General features: G+C 45.3%; 1 protein-coding gene across 11 annotated transcripts in view; it reads left to right on the top strand.

Annotated features, from left to right (window-relative positions):
• The window catches only part of CTNND2 (catenin delta 2), a 2,090,389-nt gene that overhangs the window by 985,719 nt on the left and 1,083,443 nt on the right, over positions 1-21,227 (top strand). For all 11 annotated transcript variants that reach the window (XM_073678428.1, XM_073678425.1, XM_073678422.1 and 8 more), the window contains one exon: positions 12,526-12,658. In XM_073678428.1, coding sequence (XP_073534529.1) covers positions 12,526-12,658 — 133 coding nt within the window. The remainder of the gene's footprint in view (positions 1-12,525; positions 12,659-21,227) is intronic.

Here is a 21,227-nt window from a genome sequence, read left to right as displayed (position 1 = left end):
AGGTTGCAAATTGAATATAATTTTTTTCTGCATCTAGCTCTGAAAAAATATTTGGGCTTCTAGCAGTGTGTGGGACTTGTTCTATTAGTCCATCTATACTAACCTCCACCAGGTTGCAAATTCAATATAATTTTTTTCTGCATCTAGCTCTGAAAAAATATTTGGGCTTCTAGCAGTGTGTGTGACTTGTTCTATTAGTCCATCTATACTGACCTCCATCAGGTTGCAAATTCAATATAATTTTTTTCTGCATCTAGCTCTGAAAAAATATTTGGGCTTCTAGCAGTGTGTGGTACTTGTTCTATTAGTCCATCTATACTGACCTCCATCAGGTTGCAAATTCAATATAATTTTTTTCTGCATCTAGCTCTGAAAAAATATTTGGGCTTCTAGCAGTGTGTGGGACTTGTTCTATTAGTCCATCTATACTGACCTCCATCAGGTTCCAAATTGAATATAATTTTTTTCTGCATCTAGCTCTGAAAAAATATTTGGGCTTCTAGCAGTGTGCGGGACTTGTTCTATTAGTCCATCAATACTGACCTCCATCAGGTTGCAAATTGAATATAATTTTTTTCTGCATCTAGCTCTGAAAAAATATTTGGGCTTCTAGCAGTGTGTGGGACTTGTTCTATTAGTCCATCTATACTGACCTCCATCAGGTTGCAAATTCAATATCATTTTTTTCTGCATCCTGCTCTGAAAAAATATTTGGGCTTCTAGCAGTGTGTGGGACTTGTTCTATTAGACCATCTATACTGACCTCCATCAGGTTGCAAATTCAATATCATTTTTATCTGCATCTAACCCAGCCAATACTTTTGGCAATAATACCACAGTTTGGCCACTCAGCTCTGCTCGTCTTCCCATCCATTGTTTTTTTGTGCAAACAACTCCAGAGTTGTGAATTAGTTAACCACCAAAATGAGTGGAAAAAGGCCTGCTGCTGGTGGAAAGGGGAATAGGAGTGTTGGGAAGGGGAAAAAAGGTTGTGTCCGTGGGGTAGGTGTTAAAGCAACAGTAACATCTGCAGAAGAAAGACCATCTTCCAGCCAAACTAAAATGTCTACTTCTTTTAGCGGACAATGCGATAAGATCCCTTTTTTACGGCCACGCCAATCGCTACAAATTCCAGATGAGGCACAAAAACAGCAGGTGCTTCAATGGATATCAAGTGCTCATTTAAGTGGGCTCTCCTCCACCTCAACATCACAAATACTCCAGTCCTCAGAGTTGTCACCCCAATCGGACTTGCTTCCTCACAGCTCCCAAATCTCCAGCTGCCCATCTGAGTATGGGGTAGAACAGATGGTTGAGTCTGCAGAGCTGTTTACTCATACTATAGCCTGGGAATCAGAGGTCGGCTCCAGAGCTTCTGTGAATCCAGACGAGGAAATGATCTGCACTGATGCCCAGAATCTTTGAGTCGGATTCAGGACCAGACGCAGAAGGTTCTGACCATAATGTAGACCCTCATTCCCAAACTGTAACTCCTGTTGGTGGAGACAATGAGGAAGACGATGATGAGACTCAAATACCTGATTGGAGCGACAACTTTAGTTTTTTGTCAGGGCAGGAACAGGTTGGCTCTGAGGACGACGGGTGTGATAACACACAGGGTGATGATGATGAGGTTGGAGATCCCACTTACTGTCAACCCACAGTCAGCCAAGAGATGAGGTCAGCAGAGGAGGTGGAGGAGGATGCTAGTGACGACGAGGTCAGGTTGCGCCTTCCTGGACAGAGACGTAGTACTGGAAGCACGTCAACAACTGCATCCTCAAACACAACTCTGCCTCTGACCACATGTCGTGGTGGCTCTTCAGGTCGCATGGGTGCTAAGCCTTGCATAGCCTGGGCATTTTTTCAGATCGATAAAGATGACGCAACTCGTGTTATCTGTAACATTTGTCAGCAAAAGCTAAGTAGAGGCCAAAAAATACATAGCTTGAGTACTTCATGCATGAACCGGCACATGGACATGAAGCATAAGTTGCAGTGGGAAGCTCACTGTGCTACAATGCGGCCTAGCCTCCCACGGCCAACCACCGTCTGCCACATCTTGCGCATCCACGGCCTCTTCATCCTCTGTGACTGGGGGGACAGCAGTCACACCTGTTTTGGGACGCAGACCTGCCACCTCTTTACCCGCAACAGCCAGCGTGATTGGCAGGTCATCATTTTCTTTGTAGGTGGTAACAACAGCTGTCCGACACCGATAGCACCACCTTTGGATCAAGGCAACCTAACATGTCCGCCTGCATCTTCCTCACAGACCGGCAGTTTGCCGGGGACACCCTTATCAACCCCGTCTAAGCACAACAGCCAGCCCTCGGTCCCTCAGATGTGGACAAGTAAAAGACCATTTCCTTCTAGCCATGACAAAGCTAAGAGGTTGAATTTCACCATCTGCAAACTGTTGGCTACAGAAATGCTGCCTTTCAGCCTGGTGGACACAGAGGATTTTTGAGACCTTATGTCCGTCGCAGTGCCCCAGTACCAGATGCCCAGTCGGCACTACTTCTCAAAGAAAGGTGTGCCTGCGCTCCACCAGCATGTCGCACACAACATCACCACTTCTTTGAGAAACTCTGTGTGTGACAGGGTGCATTTCACCACAGACACTTGGACGAGTAGGCATGGACAGGGGCGTTACATGTCGCTGACTGGGCACTGGGTAACTATGGTGACAGCAGGACAAGGGGCTGCTGTCCAAGTCTTGCCGTCCCCACGAGTTGTGCGTCAATCCTCTTTATCTCAAAGTTCCTCCACTGCTTCTGCCTCCTCAACCTCCTCTCGGTCCTCCACCTGCACCCAAAGCCTGTCTGGTCATGCCACAAGCTTTCTAACTGCACAGAAGGGATCCTGCCCACCTCCTTACTATGCCGGCAGTAGGGCTCAACGTCATCAGGCGGTTTTTACTTTGAAATGTCTGGGAAATGTGAGCCACACAGCTGAGGAGTTGTGGTCAGCTCTGGAGAACCAATTTCATGAATGGTTGTCTCCACTGGACCTGAAACCAGGGAAGGCCGTGTGCGACAATGCTGCAAACCTGGGTGCGGCCCTTCACCGGGGCAATGTCACACACGTGCCTTGTATGGCTCACGTGTTGAACCTGGTTGTCCAGCAATTTTTAGCCCACTATCCCGGACTAGATGGCCTTTTGCAGAGGGCACGGTCGCTGTGTGCTCACTTCCGCCGTTCGTATCCCGCAGCTCAGCGACTTACATCTCTACAGATGTCGTTGGGCCTGCCACTTCACCGGCTAAAATGCGATGTGCCTACCCAGTGGAATTCAACTCTGCACATGTTGCAGCGACTGTGGCAGCACCGACAAGCCCTGGTGCAATACGTTCTGACGTATAGCCTGGGCCAACGAGATCCAGAGGTGGGGCAAATCACGCTGGAGGAGTGGTCTCAGATCAGGGACCTATGCACCCTTCTGCACAGTTTTGAAATGGCGACGAAGATGTTTAGTGCTGACGATGCCATTATCAGCATGACTATTCCGGTGATTTACATGCTGGAGCACATGTTAAACAGAATTCGGAGTCAGGTGGTGGCACAAGAGGAGGTGGAGGAAGTAGAGGAGGAGGAGTTGTATGCGGAAGGGCTAACATCTGCAAGGTCCAGACGGTCGGCAGCACCAAGGCGGCAGGCATGTGAGGGTGGGGGAGATGGTTTTACCAGGGCACATGGTAGCAGCCAAACTAGTGAGGAAGGTGCAGGAGCCCAGGAAGAAGTGGAGGACGAACTGGTGGAAGACTCATCAGATGAGGGAGACCTTGATCACATTTCTGTTGTGCGAGGTTGGGGGGGAGAGGACAGAGGAAGGAAGCATGATTGTTACCTCGCCACCAACACAACAGGGACTTGGTGATCCTGGATGCGCAACACACATGAGTGCCTTCTTGCTGCACTACCTGCAACATGACCCTCGAATTGTGAGAATTAGAAATAATCCTGACTACTGGGTTGCCACACTGTTAGATCCCCGGTACAAAAGTAAATTTGCAGAAATTATTCCTGCCATAGAAAGGGATGCACGCATGCAGGAGTATCAGCAGAGACTGTTGCAGAATCTTACATGTGCTTTTCCACAAAACACCAGTGGTGCACGTAGTGAATCTCACAGTTCCAACTTGCCAACCGTGGGACCATCAAGTGTTCAGCACTCAAACCGTAACAGAAACACAGTATCTGCTGGTAACATCAATTTTGCGGAATCATTTCAACACTTTTTTAGCCCATCCTTTGCAAGGCCACAGGAGACAAGAAGTCTGACACATAGACAACGCCTAGAGACGATGGTACAGTAGTATCTCCAATTAAACATTGAAGCCATGACTGTGTCGCTGGACCCTTGCTCTTTTTGGGCTTCCAATCTGGATAAATGGCCGGAGCTCGCCACTTACGCCTTGTAGATCTTGTCATGCCCCGCCGCCAGCGTTCTGTCTGAACATGTGTTCAGCGCTGCTGGTGGTGTGCTGACAGATAAGCGCACGTGGCTCTCCACTGATAATGTAGACAGACTCACGTTCATAAAGATGAACAAATCATGGATCCGAAACGACTTTTCTACCCCTGTGTCATCCTGGGGAGAGTAAAAGCTTGATGATTGGTTAAAATCACCTCACCAACCGTTTTAAGCTTTCAAATTACTAATCATGTTTATCTGTATCTTGGCTGGAAAATTATTTGGGCTTTGTAGCAGTGTGCAGTACTGATTCTATTAGGCCATCTATACTAAGCTCCACCAGATTTAAAATTAATTAATTGCATCTAGCCCAGAAAATAATTTTGGGGCTCCTAGATGCGCAAGAGACATGAGTGCCTTCTTGCTGCACTACCTGCAACATGACCCTCAGATTGTCAGAATTCGAAGTAATCCTGACTACTGGGTTGCCACACTCTTAGATCCCCCACACTCTTCGATCAACCTTTTCATTTTAATAAAGACCAAAAAAATGGTCATTTTTGAAATTATAAGCATTAGCAGGTTATTAGAAACTGAAATCAAACAGTTTTCAACTCAAAACTTTATTCTAGGTGATGTTACATTTGCACATAGGACCCATTGTTCGAAAGGAGCTTCTGAACTCTCTCGTCCATTGAATTTGTCGGGTTTTGGATGGTTTCTGCTTCAATTGTTTTGCATGAGGACAGAATACCCTCCCAGAACTGTTGCTTAGATGTGAACTGCCTCCCGCCATCATAGACACTCCTTTTAATGATGCTCCAGAGGTTCTGAATGGGGTTGAGGTCAGGGGAGCATGTGGGTCACACCATAAGTTTGTCCCCTTTTATGTCCATATCAGCCAGAGATGCAGATGTGTTATGTGCAGCATGAGACGGTGCATTATCATGCATGAAAATGATCTTGCTGTGGAATACACGGTTCTTCTTCTTGAACCATGGCAGGAAGTGCTGTTTGAGAAACTCCACATACATTATGGAGTTCATCTTTACCCCTTCAGGGATCCTAAAGGGGCCGATAATCTCTCTCCCCATGATTCCAGCCCAAAACATTACTCCGCCTCCTCCTTGTTGGCGCTGTAGCCGTGTTTGCGTCGGGTGTCCATCAACCAGCCATCCTCCACTCCATCCATCTGGACCATCGAGCGTTGCACGGCACTCATCCGTGAACAAAACAGTTTTGAAGTCAGTCTTCATGTATTGTTTGGCCCACTGGAGCTGTTTCTGCTTGTGTGCAGTGGATAGAGGAGGTCGACAGGATGGCTTACGCACAGCTGCAAACCTCTGAAGGACCCTGCATCTTGTTGTTCGGGGGACGTTGGAGGCACCAGCAGCTTCAAAAACTTGTCTGCTGCTATGACAAGGCTTTTTTGCCGCTGCTCTTTTAACCTGACGTAATTGCCTGTAGGAAAGAGTCCTCAATTTGCCCTTATCAGCACGCACACGTGTGTACTGTGAATCAGCTACATACTTCTTGATTGTGCGATGATCAGGATGAAGTGTCTTGGCAATGTTGATTGTAGTCATGCCTTGACCTAAACACTCCACAATTTGTTGCTTCTCAGCAGCTGACACATCCTTTTTCTTTCCCATTTTGGCAGAAAATGTAGGCTGCTTAATAATGTGGGACAGCCTTCTTAAGTAGTCTTGCCTTTCATTGGACACACCTGCCAAACTAATTAGCACAGGTGTCTGCAATTGCTTACAGTGATATAAAGAGCCCTGACACACATCACCATCAATGAGTTTAACTGACAAACAAACAAATTCTTCCCTTATCACTCCTAAACACTTTTTGTATAATAATTTGGAACACAGTGTACATGTGCTTTTCCACAAAACACCAGTGGTTCACGTAGTGAATCTTACAGTTCTAACTTGCCAACCGTGGTCTGTATGGAGTTGTTCAATAAAGGGCCCAAAATTAAGATAACATAGATGGGAGAGGTCTCTATGAATAGGAATTCCTAAGTATTTGATACCCTGTGAGGGCCAGGCAAAGGGAAAGTTGGATTGGATGGAATCCTGTATGGATTTGGGGAGGGAGACATCGAGGGCCTCAGACTTCGCTGCATTGATTTTAAAATTTGACCATGTAACAAAGTGATCTATTTAAGCCATAACAGCATGGATGGATATATGTGATTGAGTGATATATAATAGTACATCATCAGCAAATAGAGAGCACTTGTACTCGGTGCCTCCCACCTCAATCCACCTAATATTGGGGTTATGGCGAATTGATGAGAGCAGGTGCTCCGTCACTAGGATGTATAAGAGAGGGGACAGAGGACATCCCTGCCTTGTCCCATTGGTGATTGTGAAAGGTGATGAAAATGTTCTGATGCACCCCCTGGGCCTTGGGACACCCGGAGCCGGACCCTTTTTGGTGGATGCTGGGGGTTGTAGTCTCCGTGGCGGCGACCCGGTTCCGTGGCTCAGGGCGGTCAAACCAGTGGTGGAACTATTTATGTGGTTTTGATGTTTAAATGTCCGACTACGCCACCCATGGATTGCGGTCAGAGTGAACCGCCGCTGCAGGGCAGACCGCTGAGGCTGGTGTTGTGGGTGCAGCAGAGTGTAGTATAACTCCCCACGGGAGGAGAATAGCCTCAGGGCAGTGTATGCGGAGGATGGGGGTGATGGTGCAGGTCAGCAGCAGTAACGACACGCAGTCAGTGATGCAGTCCAGGGCCTTTACTCACAGTTCTTATTATCCAGACCACTTCTGCAGGTAACGGCTGCCCACGTCGTACTGTGCTCACCAGGTGAGGGGCTCAGACAACTCCCAGATAACTTTGGAGCGCTTCACAGGACCCCCTTTGTGTGTCCTTTGTTTGGCCTTTCTTACCAACGCTTCTGTCCGGCTGCCTCGGGCCTCCTCTTAGTAAACTTGGCGCCAGTTTCCCTGACCCTATGTGGGCCTTCCTAGCGGGTGTAGCGAGGGGCTGCGCCACATAAAATGTCACAGCCTCCGCTTTCTAGCTGAGGGTCGTTTCCCGCCTCCACTAGTTTCGGGGACCGGTCTACCCCTTTGGCCTGACCCCTCCACGCAGGTGGATTCGGGCGTGCGGTGGCGACTCGCCCGTCCGCAACCCTGGAATCCCTTCGTTCCTCGTTCCTGGAGCCTTCTCCGCTCCTCTTCCTTCCTTCTCCCTCTTCCAAGCCTGGGCCTCTGTTACTAGGCCCGCCTCCGGAGCAGAGCTCATGCAGAGCCCCTGCTCCCTGTCACTTCTGCTCAGACTTCTCTGCACTGAACTAAGATGGTGCCCACCTTTTATACTCCCTTCTCAATGCACCCAGGAACTGCTTCCTCCCTGCTCCTGCACTACAGGGTTCCCCTTCCTCGGTGTTCCCTCCCCCCACTCCAGCCAGGGACAGGGACTGTCGTGCCCATCTCAGGGGCATATTGGTCACCCTGCCCCACGGAAATGTGGTGTAATGCATGCAGGTGTCGGGGTCCTGATCCACACTCCATCCTTACCTGAGAGTGAGATATCACACCTCTGGGTGAGGTGCAATACCTCTGTAGCAACCGAGCCCTCGGGGTGCTACAGTTCCATTTATCTTCAGCCTAGGTGACGTATTGCGATACAGGGCCGTGATTTTGGCTATAAAAGGGTCCCATAGACCCCTACCCCAAGCTTTTTAAGAGAATAATATATGGCGTGCCAGGAGACTCTATGGAATGCTTTCTCAGCATCCAACGAGAGTATCTAATTACAAATTTTTAACTGGATCTAGCCCAGGAAATACTTTGTGCCTAGTAGCAGTGTCTGCTAGTCAGCGGATTATCCCGGCTGTTAAGCAAGCTACACCACCTGTAGTTTGGACACTTAATTTTTTCATAGGAAATGCTTCGGGACCCCGGGATACTCAGTGAAGAGCATCGGGAGGCACCCCAAGGCATAGGGGCTGGGACTGGCGGTAGGACGCCTTGCGGTGGACCGCCGAGCTCGATCCTTATAAAAGCTTTTTAACTGCAGCAGCTTTAGTGGACGCTACTGGAGCTGGAATTACGCGGCTGCTGGCATGAGACTTGCCCTCCAATAGATCCTTGTAAAAGGATTTAAAGTGTATTCATTCAAATTAGAGAGACAATTTAAATTAAAAAGCTTAGAGCTGCCTCCACCACAGGGGGGCTCGCTCGACCCACCAGCGGACAGGCACCAGTATTGGGAGAGGGGGGCTGGCCGTCAGGGTCCACCGCGGCTCTGGCACAAACCCGGCGACACGGAGGTGGCACGGGCAGGAACGGACTGGCCGTGTCGGCTTCTCACTTTTTGGATTTTAGAAGGGCATGACATGCCTATATCTGTGTCTCCCCCTCCTTTTACTCCTCCACCTCTTTTCTTTTCGCATGACTATATGTACTTGTCACTTTTCCATGTGTTAGTTATGTCTTCTGAGCAGTTTGTCAGCTTTTGGACACCTTTGAAGGTGTTTTCTATGTGTTTTTGTTTGCCTGCCATTGGTTTTAACGGTGTTCGAAGGTGTTCGACGAACAGTTCGGCGAACACAAGGGTGTTCGACGAACCGAACCGAACTCGAACACTACGGGGGTGGCTCAACGCTAGTGTCTAGTTGTCGCATATATGTGTCTTGTGAGACACACACAGGGCTTCCGGGGAAAAAAAGACCGTAGTGCCCGCAAATTTAGACGTGTCAAGAGAGAGTATCTTTTGTACAGTCTATCGAATTCCTTGTTGATGGTGATGGTTTTCAGCCGGTTTAGCTGTGTAAGCAGGAACTAATTTAAAAGGCAGTCATGCTGGATGTTCCGCTCCCAGAAGTCCTTCAATCTGCAGCAGTTCACCACTTAATAATCGTTTCACATCTTAAAGTGATAAGACTTATGTCCCCCCTCTTTCAGAGTGTGATTTTTTAGGTATCCACTAGGTGGCGTCCAAAGACAGAGTAGAATCTGGTTAGCAGATTTGTGCACCTTCACTGCTTTTATTTTTAATAGCAGACTACTGTATAGTATATTAACTCCTTGTTTAGCAGGGAAGGGGGGAGAGAAAGAGTCGCACGTCTAAAAAATAATAAGTGTTCAGTCTTTTGTAGCACTCCCTCCTCTCCAAAAAGGTGATTTGGCGCCAAAGCGGATTTTAAAAGAGGCACTTTTATTAAAGTATCTATATATTATTGTGTGTGGGGGGAGGGAAACCGCCAAAGTTATCCCTTCATGGCTTGCAAAAGAGGCTGGGGAGAGAGATAGAGTCCTTCAGTGGGGATTAATGTTTATAATTTGCTCAGAGGAGCTGCAGTCTTAGTGGATATTTGGATGTCTCTGCTACAGGGAGCCATCCCCACACCTGCGCCACAGCACTACCAAGATGGCATCGGTGCGGGGCAAACCCCAGGCAGCCGACACAGAGCAGCCAGGACAGCTCTGCCGGGATTCACCGGGCCACGCTTCCAGCTTCCTCCAGCCCGTCAGTGGCACCCCTCCAGCCCAGACTGTGCGTGCACTAACCGTAGCCCGTCAGCAGACAAGGCACTAATCCTCCGTTCCTGGGTCACTTCGGGTGGGTTGGCAGTCTCGTGCGTAGGGGGCACAGAAGTGGCAATACTCCTCACCAGGCGTCACCTCAGTCGTTGGAGCCGACAGCTTTTCCTCCCTCTGCTTGCCTGCTAAATGCTGCGATCGCTGCATTTAGAAGGTTAATGTGCCGGCAGCGGTGCGGGCACCACTCCTGGCACTGAGTGCGCTTCGTCCTCTGTGTGCTGGTGATCGCCATGATGAATATATACTAAATTGGTATGGAAGTGTAGCACCCTGGGGGCTCGGTTGCCACAGAGGTATTGCATCTCTTCCAGACGTGCGATATCTCACTCTCGGGTAAGGATGGAGTGTGGATCAGGACCCCGATACCTGCATGCATTACACCACATTTCCGGGGGGGCAGGGCGACCGATATGCTCCAAGTAGAGCACGACAGTCCCTGTCCCTGGCTGGAGTGGGGGGAGGGAACACCGAGGAAGGGGAACCCTGTAGTGCAGGAGCAGGGAGGAAGCAGTTCCTGGGTACACCTAGAGGGAGGTACAAAAGGTGGGCACCATCTTAGTTCAGAGAGAAGTCAGTTCAGTTGAGTCAGAGAGAAGATGTGACAGAGCAGGACTCTGTGGAGCTCTGCACCGGACGCGGGTCTAGCCTGTGAGGCCCAGTCAGCACTGAAAGGAGAGAGAGAGTTGGGGAAAAGGAATGAAGAAGAGCGGAGGAGGCTCCAGGAACACAGAGGAAAGAAAGGACCCCAGGGGTGTGGACCGGCTGGTAGCCACCATACTCCCGCATCTACCTGAGTAGAGGGGTCAGGCCAAGGGGGAGACCGGTCCCCGAAACTAGTGGAGGTGGGGAACTACCCTCAACTACAAACTGGAGGCTGTCACATTTCATATGGTGCAGTCCCTCACTACACCCGCTAGGAAGGCACCACATAGGGTCAGGGAAAACTGGCGCCGAGGTTTACCCAGAGAAGGCCCGAGGCAGCCGGACAGAAGCGTGGTCACTGGTGGGGTATGACAGGCCAGAGGAAGGACACAAAAAGGGGGTCCTGCGAAGCGCTCCAAAATTATCTGAGAGTTGGCTGAGCCCCCTCACCTGGTGAACATGGTGCGACGCGGGAAGTTACAGCTGGCTGGAGTAACGTGGAATAACGAACTGTGAGTAAAGATCCTGGACTGCATTACAAAGACTCTGAGTCATTATTCCCGCGCACCATCACCCCCATCATCCACCTACCCTGCCCTGGGGCTACACTTCTCCCGTGGGGAGTTATACCATTCCTGTGCTGCTCACCAACACCAGCCCCAGCGGTCTGCCCTGCAGCGGCGGTTCATCCTGACCGCAATCCACGGGTGGCGTAGTCGGACATTTGAAAATAATGAAAACCATATCAATTGACTGCCATTGGTTTGATCACCCTGAGCCAAGGGACCGGGTCATCGCCACGGTGACTACAACCCCCAGCATCCCACAAAAGGCCCGGTTTCGGGTTCCCCACGCGGCCCAGGGGGCGAGTCAGAAGTACTTCCCGACCATGACATATATATATATATATATATATATATATATATATATATATATATATATATATATATATATATATATATATATATATATATATATATATATACTACAAATGTTGGGAAGGGGTTAAATACAGTAAAAAGTGAAAACCTTTTTGAAAAAAAAATCTGAAAAAAAATCACAAAAGTATAAATCACACCCCTTTTGCACCATTAAAAGAAAACATAAAACTGCAATCTATCAAAATATAAAGCATATTAATCTGATCGGCAAACAGTGTCGAAAAGAAAATTAAAACAAAAAAATAACGTAATAAAATGCAATAAGAGGTGATCAAAACATCGTATCTACTTGAAAATGGTATCAGTAAAAACATCAGCTCAGGACACCGCTCCTGAGCTCAGCAGCGATCCGGGGCCAACTCGCTGCAGCGACCAATTTTCCCCAGCTCCTCTGCTGATCGGTCACATGGATTACAGTGGGGGACACTTAGAACAGGTGAGTACAAGGATTTTTTATTTTATTCTTATTTTTACAGGTGGACACTGCAGGAGCAGACACTACTACCCTCATCATTGTTCCTGCTGGTGCTGATCACAGCGCCGACAGGGAACCCGGCGCTTGGGAACAGCACTAACTGTGCATTGATTCCCAAGCTCCAGTATGTTTGATCCTGATGTGGCACCCGGACGGCACACAGTTTTCACACGTGTGACACACGGGACACGGATATCTTATGTTTTTAAGGTACTGGAAATATGTGGACGTGTGAAACCAGCCTTATGTGAATGATAAAATAAAAAAATAAAAAATACAAATCGACCGGGGTGAAGGGGTTAACTATTTCTGCAGACAGAAATAGACAGTGCAACACATAGGCTGTAGAAGGCAAACTGTAAAAATGTTTCATGAATCTCAATCAGTGACAATTGTATATATTTCAGTAGTAAAATAATTGTCCCCAAAAGTGAATACCCCCTTTAATCGTACTAATTTTGTTTATATTACATTTTCAGAGAGTTTGGATGGAGAGATCCAGAACTTCCTGAAGTGATACAAATGTTGCAACACCAGTTCCCTTCTGTGCAATCTAATGCAGCTGCTTATCTGCAGCATTTGTGTTTTGGAGATAATAAAATAAAAGCAGAGGTAAGCAACATACTCATAAAGTATTCTATAAATGTTAAACCATCTGACTGAAACACAACCACAGTGGTACATGGTACAAAGTAACATCCCTTTCATAAATGGTTAGGGGAGACTTGTCTATTTTGATGCCTAAGGGTATATTCGCAAAAACAACAATTGATGCATAAATACCATACACCTGAAGGTTTTTGTTACTTCAACAGGTGCTGTAATTAAACCTGAAGGTTATTGCTACAGCAACAGGTACCGTAATTACACCTGAAGGTTTTTTATAAATGTGACAGGTATTATAAATACACAGGAAGGTTATTGTTATTGCAGCAGTACTGCAAATACTCATTAAGGCTCTTGTTATTGCAGCAGTACTGTAAATACACAGGAAGGTTATTGTGATTGCAGCAGTACTGTAAATACACATGAACGTTTTTATTATTGCAGCAGTACTGTAAATGCACTTGAACGTTTTTATTATTGCAGCAGCACTGTAAATACGCAGGAAGGTTATTGTTATTGCAGCAGTACTGTAAATACACAGGAAGGTTATTGTTATTGCTGCAGTATTGTAAATACACAGGAAGGTTATTGTTATTGCAGCAGTACTGTAAATATACAGGAAGGTTATTGTTATTGCAGCAGTATTGTAAACACACAGGAAGGTTATTGTTATTGCAGCAGTATTGTAAATACACAGGAAGGTTATTGTTATTGCAGCAGTATTGTAAATACACAGGAAGGTTATTGTTATTGCAGCAGTATTGTAAATACACAGGAAGGTTATTGTTATTGCAGCAGTACTGTAAACACACAGGAAGGTTATTGTGATTGCAGCAGTATTGTAAATACAGAGGAAGGTTATCGTTATTGCAGCAGTACTGTAAATACACAGGAAGGTTATTGTTATTGCAGCAGTACTGTAAATACACAGGAAGGTTATTGTTGCAGCAGTACTGTAAATACACAGGAAGGTTATTGTTATTGCAGGAGTACTGTAATTACACAGGAAGGTTATTGTTGTTGCAGCAGTACTGTAAATACACAGGAAGGTTATTGTGATTGCAGTAGTACTGTAAATACACATGAAAGTTTTTATTATTGCAGCAGTTCTGTAAATACTCATTAAGGTTCTTGTTGCCGCAGGAATACTGTAAATACTCATTAAGGTTCTTGTTATTGCAGCAGTACTGTAAATACACAGGAAGGTTATTGTTATTGCAGCAGTACTGTAAATACACAGGAAGGTTATTGTTACTGCAGAATTACTGTTAATACACAAAGGTTCTTGTTATTGCAGCAGTACTGTAAATACACAGGAAGGTTATTGTTGCAGCAGTACTGTAAATACACAAGAAGGTTATTGTTATTGCAGCAGTACTGTAATTACACAGGAAGGTTATTGTTATTGCAGCAGTACTGTAAATACACAGGAAGGTTATTGTTGCAGCAGTACTGTAAATACACAAGAAGGTTATTGTTATTGCAGCAGTACTGTAATTACACAGGAAGGTTATTGTTATTGCAGCAGTACTGTAAATACACAGGAAGGTTATTGTTGCAGCAGTACTGTAAATACACAGGAAGGTTATTGTGATTGCAGCAGTACTGTAATTACACAGGAAGGTTATTGTTATTGCAGCAGTACTGTAAATACACAGGAAGGTTATTGTTGCAGCAGTACTGTAAATACACAAGAAGGTTGTTATTGCAGCAGTACTGTAATTACACAGGAAGGTTATTGTTATTGCAGCAGTACTGTAAATACACAGGAAGGTTATTGTGATTGCAGCAGTACTGTAATTACACAGGAAGGTTATTGTTATTGCAGCAGTACTGTAAATACACAGGAAGGTTATTGTTGCAGCAGTACTGTAAATACACAAGAAGGTTATTGTGACTGCAGCAGCACTGTAAATACACAGGAAGGTTATTGTTATTGCAGCAGCACTGTAAATACACAAGAAGGTTATTGTTATTGCAGCAGTACTGTAATTACACAGGAAGGTTATTGTTATTGCAGCAGTACTGTAAATACACAGGAAGGTTATTGTGATTGCAGTACTGTAAATACACATGAAAGTTTTTATTATTGCAGCAGTTCTGTAAATACTCATTAAGGTTCTTGTTGCTGCAGCAGTACTGTAAATACTCATTAAGGTTATTGATATTTGCAGCAGTACTGTAAATACACAGGAAGGTTATTGTTATTGCAGAATTACTGTTAATACACAAAGGTTCTTGTTATTGCAGCAGTACTGTAAATACACATGAACATTTTTATTATTGCAGCAATACTGTAAATGCACCATAAGGTTTTTGTTACTGCAGTACTACTGTAAATGCACATTGAGGTTCTTGCTGAAAATAACTTTTTTTTACTGTGTCAGTACTGTAAATACGTATGAATCTTTTTTTTTACTGGAACAGGTACTGTAAATACAATTTAAAATTTTTGTTACTGCAGCAGATGCTGTAAATGCACATTACATTTTTGCTACTGTGGCAGGTACTGTAAGTACACATGAGTGTTTCTGATACTGCAGCTTGCCGCTTGTAATTGTATCCTGACTGGGGTCACTTGGTGAGCTAGTTTTGTAAAATAAGAAAGTTTCCCATTGCGGGCATTTACCCTTCTCCCTCCTCCTCTCTCACACAGAATTGCAATAGGAAAGAGAGCTTACAATCTACCAACTTCTTTTGATAATAGGTTCACACAGGTAACATATGGTGTAGTGAGGAATCCTAATTAAAATGCAGGATGTCTTTTGTCAACACTTGAGATTTGTAGAATGGACAGGTATTTGGCTAGGAAATATCCTATAATTTGGGAATTTCATAAAATCCTGAAGGGCTGAGAACATTCCACAACCCAGCCCATGTGAAGTCATCAAGGGGGTGTGTGGGTGTATCTTAGGTGCTGATAAAAGGTCAAGGCGAATCTGTGGTCCTGTAGTGAGATATACTTCGGTGTATGAATGAATCCCGTTCACTGAACATCTCCCATCGAATTGCTCTCCTTCCGCTAAGTTGACTCATCTCTGTGAATGCCTTAGTAAGTTTATTTCGTTATTTCTTTTTATTTTATGTAACTGTATATGCAGTATTGTTTTGTCCTCTTTGTAAAATCTTTTGTATATTTTTTATAAACACTGCCTGTCATTCTGGATTAAATATAAAATGTAATAGTTGTGTTCCTTTTGTTCTGTAAACGGTGCTCTGAATCCATACATTACCAGAAATCATTCGTCCAGTCAACCTATATAAACGACTGGTGGTGGCATCAGTTATCCTGGAGATCATGGGTTATCCCGGAGTAGTCCTGGGTTATCCTGGAGTTCGCAGTAACCATATCGGTGGTATATGCATATATTCCTGGTTTTGGAATTGGAGGTGTATATACCATACGCTGACAGTTAGGTTTCCAATAACCGGCCTATTAGTGGAAACAGCCTGTGTCTTCCTTCGTTAATCATCAGTCATTTGAATTATTGTCCAGATGACAGTTACAAAAGCTGTTCGTTACAAAAAGATAATAGAGTGGGTGGTTCAGTTGCGACCTTCCGGGCTGTGTGATTATCCTTGATATTATTGTTCATATTCCTAAGCTTCCTGAATTGGCTTATTGTCAATTGGAGTAAGATACTATAGGGCTTCCTTTGTCATATTGGTTAAAAGATCATACCATGAGTGAATAAAATGGCATTACTTAACTGATCTGCAAAAACGGACCAAAATTCCATTGAGACTTTCTGGGATCACACATTTTCTGAGTTAGTGAGAAAACTGGATGGATAATCCCATTGACTTGTATGGGTTAGTGAGCTGCCAGTTTTTCAAATAAAAAACTGCATTGTATTACTTAAATGAAAATAAATTAGAAACCAATCTACCTGCACTGAATGCATCCATTATAGATCTTCATGTGGACATTCAACATCGGGGCTTGCTCACACAACCCTATAAATTGGACGAGTGCAATCCTATAAACAAAAAAAAAGAAAGGTATTGCACTCATACCAATGTTATTCAGTAAGGCAGTTCTGATCTGTGTCATTTTTTCTGACCTGTTTGTTTTCTGCATGAGGAAAAATTTGCAGCATGCTGCGATTTGACATGTAGAGCCACGCTCACATGTTCAGTATTTGATCAGTATTTTACATCAGTATTTTAAGCTAAATCCTGGAGTGGGTGAAAATACAGAAATGGTGACGTGTTTATATTATACTTTTCCTCTGATTCTTCCACTGATTTTGGCTTACAAATACTAATGTAAAATACTGACCAAATACTGAACAAGTGAATGTGGCCTAAATCGGACGAGACTCACCTATGCAAGTCTATGGGTGCCTGGAAAAAACGGATGGCTCATGGACTATCCATATAGTGTCCATTTTATAAGCACACATGTCGAATGACCCAGGAAATTAAATCAGGTCAGCGCATGAAGTTCAGCTGCAAGGAAATACTGGGAAGCTATATAAAAAAATGACACACGCCACAATGGAAACCAATAGAATATCTTGCAGCATCAATGTGGAGATGCTGATCATCCTTGTCCAAGAGAGGCCTGAATTGTCGGATCGTACCAGGAACATAACTATGTCGCAAGATGTAACTACATTATAATAACAACTCTCGTGAGGTGGAAATTTCAATAAGCAAGTACAGCAAGTTTAAAATGTAGTGGGTCTTTGACTAGTTTTACATATGTATTTTCTCTTGTAACACAATAATAATTATACATTATGTGCAAACATACATAACCATACATATTGCCCTGAAAAAAACAACAACTTTGTGGCAAGCCTCATGTAGTAGTTTGATGGCATGAAATATGTTGCCCACCCTATCATATTTGTTTGCCACCTGTATATTTTATCTCCATTAAAAAATGAGAAATGTATTCTGCAGTGGGTAATTGTGCCTGGGAGCAGGCAGTAAATGATATGAAAATGGAACATTTGCTCATCTAGCTCCAAAATACACTGCTCAAAAACATAAAGGGAACACTTAAACAACAGAATATAACTCCAAGTAAATCAAGCTTCTGTGAAATGAAACTGTCCACTTAGGAAGCTACACTGATTGACAATCAATTTCACATGCTGTTGTGCAAATGGAATAGACAATAGATGGAAATTTTTGTCAATTATCAAGACACCCTCAATAAAGGAGTGGTTCTGCAGGTGGGGACCACAGACCACATCTCAGTACCAATGCTTTCTGGCTGTTATTGTTTAGTCACTTTTGAATATTGGTTGTGCTTTCACACTCGTGGTAGCATGAGACGGACTCTACAACCCACAGAAGTTGCTCAGGTAGTGCAGCTCATCCAGAATGGCACATCAATGCGAGCTGTAGCAAGAATGTTTGCTGTAGCTGTCAGCGTAGTGTCCAGAGGCTGGAGGCGCTACCAGGAGACAGGCCAGTACACCAGGAGACGTGGAGGGGGCTGTAGAAGGTGAACAACCCAGCAGCAGCAGCGCTACCTCCACCTTTGTGCAAGGAGGAACAGGAGGAGCAGTGCCAGAGCCCTGCAAAATGACCTCCAGCAGGCCACAAATGTGCATGTGTCTGCACAAACAGTTAGAAACTGACTCCATGAGGGTGGTATGAGGGCCCGACGTCCACAGATTGGGGTTGTGCTCACAGGCAAACACCGTTCAGGACGCTTGGCATTTGCCACAGATCACCAGGATTGGCAAAGTCGCCACTATTACAACCACGGTGGTTCGTTTATCTCCGGTGTCCCTGAGCCCTGTAGTGACTTTACCACCCATGGTAACCGATTGCAAATTGTCACATACCATCCCACCACTGCCACCAATATGTTAAGATTGTCGCAGCCTGGAAAGATCACGCAGAACCACCCACTGTGATCTCTTGAGAGAACAGCGCTCTGCTGCCCCCTATCATCCGGACAATTACACGAGTGGCTGACGATTAAGATAGGAGGTTGCAGACTGTTACCATTAACAGACCAGTTATTGGAAAACTAACAGTGAGCATATGGTATATACACCTCCGGATTCCAACACATGCAATATATGTATATTCCCCTGTATGATCACTGCTAACTTCATAATAATAATAACAACAATTTATTATTTCTATAGCGCCAACATATACCTCAGCACTTTACATTTTAGAGGGGACTTGTACAGACAATAAAAGACGTTACAGAATAATAATAATCACAAATCAACAGATACCAGGAGGAGAGAGGGGCCTGATCGCAAGCTTACAATCTATGAGGAAATAGGGGAGACACGAAAGGTGGATGATAACAATTGCTTGTATTGTACAGTCATGCATCAATGTAATAAATAGGGTAATCACATAATGCTAAATTAACCAGTCACCAACCAGTATGTGAACAAGTACAGACACAGATGTCTATTAAGTACATGGAAATGTGCGAACAGATGATACGAGGGTCCTGATTTGGAAGAAAGTATTGTAAGGGGGAAGAAAAGGGATAGTTAGATAGGTGAGGTGAGGTGATAGGCCAGTCTAAAGGGCACGCTTAAAATTGTTGGTATTGGGGACTAAACGAAGAGTTCTGGGTAGTGCATTCCAAATAATTGGCGCATCACATGAGAAGTTTTGGAGACGGGAGTGGTAGTTCCGTATTATTGAGGATGTTAATCTTAGGTCATTAGCAGAACAGAGGGCACTGGTAAGGTGGTAGACTGAGACGAGGGAGGAGATGTAGGGCGGTGCTGAAGCATGGAGCGCTTTGTGGGTAAGGGTGATGAGTTTATATTGAACTCTATAGCAGATGGGTAACCAGTGCAACGACTGGCACATTGAAGAGGCATCGGTGTAGCGGTTGGTGAGGAATATGATCCTGCCTGCCGCATTCAGGACAGATTGGAGAGGGGAGAGTTTAGTAAGAGGGAGACCTTTTAGTAGAGAGTTGCAGTAGTCCAGAATGAATCAGAGCAGCAGTAAGAGTTTTTGCAGAGTCAAAGATAAGAAAAGATCGAATTCTAGAAATGTTTTTGAGGTGGAGATGACATGAGCGGGCGAGTGATTGGATCTGGGGAGAGAAGGAAAGATCTGAATCAAGTATAACCCTGAGACAGTAGGCTTGTTGTTGGGGAGTAATGGTGGAGCCACACACGAAGATGGCAATATTGGGCATAGGTAGGTTATTGGAGGGAGGAAACAAGTAGTTCAGTTTCAGATAGAGGGAGGACATAATGTTAGAGATGGCGGAAAGACAATCACTGGTGTTTTGTAATAATTCAGGGGTGAGGTCGGGAGACTATGTGTATAATTGGGTGTCATCAGCATAGAGATGGAACTGAAAACCAAATCTACTGATTGTTTGTCCAATAGGGGTGGTATATAAGGAGAAGAGGAGGGGGCCTAGGACCGATCCTTGAGGAACCCCGACAGTAATGGTAAAAAAGGAGGAAGAGGAGCCGGCAAAAGACACAGTGAAGGAGCAGTCAGAGAGATAGGAGAAGAACCAGGAGAGAACGGTGTACTTGAACCCAGTAGATTGGAGCATCGTGAGGAGAAGCTGGTGATCCACAGTGTTGAATGCTGCAGAGAGATCCAGGAGAATCAGCAGGGAGTAGTGACCATTAGATTTAGCTGTTAGTAAATCATTAGAGACTTTAGTGAGGGCAGTTTCAGTGGAGTGTAAAGAGCGGAAACCGGATTGTAGAGGGTCAAGAAGAGAGTTATCTGAGAGATAGCGGATTAGACGGGAGTAGAAAAAGCGTTCCTGGAGTTTACAGATGAAGGGAAGATTAGACACAGGTCTGTAGTTGGCAGCACAGTTTTGGTAGAAGGATGGTTTTTTAAGTAATGGATGTATGCTGGAGTGTTTAAATGAGGAGGGAAAAATACCGGAGGAGAGAGAGACATTAAGTATTTTAGTTAGGTGAGTGGTGGCAGCCGGGGAAAGGGACTGAAGGAGATGTGACGGAATAGGGTCACTAATGCAGGTAGTAGGGCGAGAAGATGCAAGGAGCCTGATCACTTCTTCTTCCGTGACTGGTTCAAGGAGAGAGAGTAAGCTAGATGCTATGGGAGAGGGAGGACCGTGCATGGTTTTAGGGGATTGGGAGAAAATTTCCTGTCTGATATGGTCAATTTTTTGTTTGAAATAATTAGCCAGATCGTCAGCGCTGAGGTCAGTTGTTGGGGCTTTCACTCTTGGATGGAGGAGGGAATGAAAAGTGTCAAAGAGGCGTTTAGGATTTTTGGAAAGTGAGGTGATGAGGGTATTGAAATAGGTTTGTTTGGAGATGTGAAGGGCAGAGTTGTATGTTTGAAGCATAAACTTATTGTAGCATCGGCTTCTCTGCCCACTGCTAGGCAGAGATGCCGTCCCTCTCATCTTCCCACTCCTGGCGCGGCGTCCTCCTGCGCTCCCCTCTTCACTGCTGCCGGCGCGCCCTCCTTCCCGGGCTCTGTGCTTAGGGCGCGCGCACGCTCCCCCTCTCTTAAAGGGACAGCGCGCACCGTCCTATGGAGTCCCCGGCCAATGGCCGGAGGACCTCCCATATATAAAGCACCTCCTCCAAAATGGAGGTGCCCGAGCAAAGTTGTTGCACAG

The sequence above is a fragment of the Phyllobates terribilis genome, unplaced genomic scaffold, assembly GCF_046119375.1.
Source record: "Phyllobates terribilis strain yellow unplaced genomic scaffold, ASM4611937v1 Scaffold_4__5_contigs__length_816908805, whole genome shotgun sequence".
NCBI lineage: Eukaryota > Metazoa > Chordata > Amphibia > Anura > Dendrobatidae > Phyllobates > Phyllobates terribilis.
This window is presented reverse-complemented; position numbering and strand designations above follow the sequence as displayed.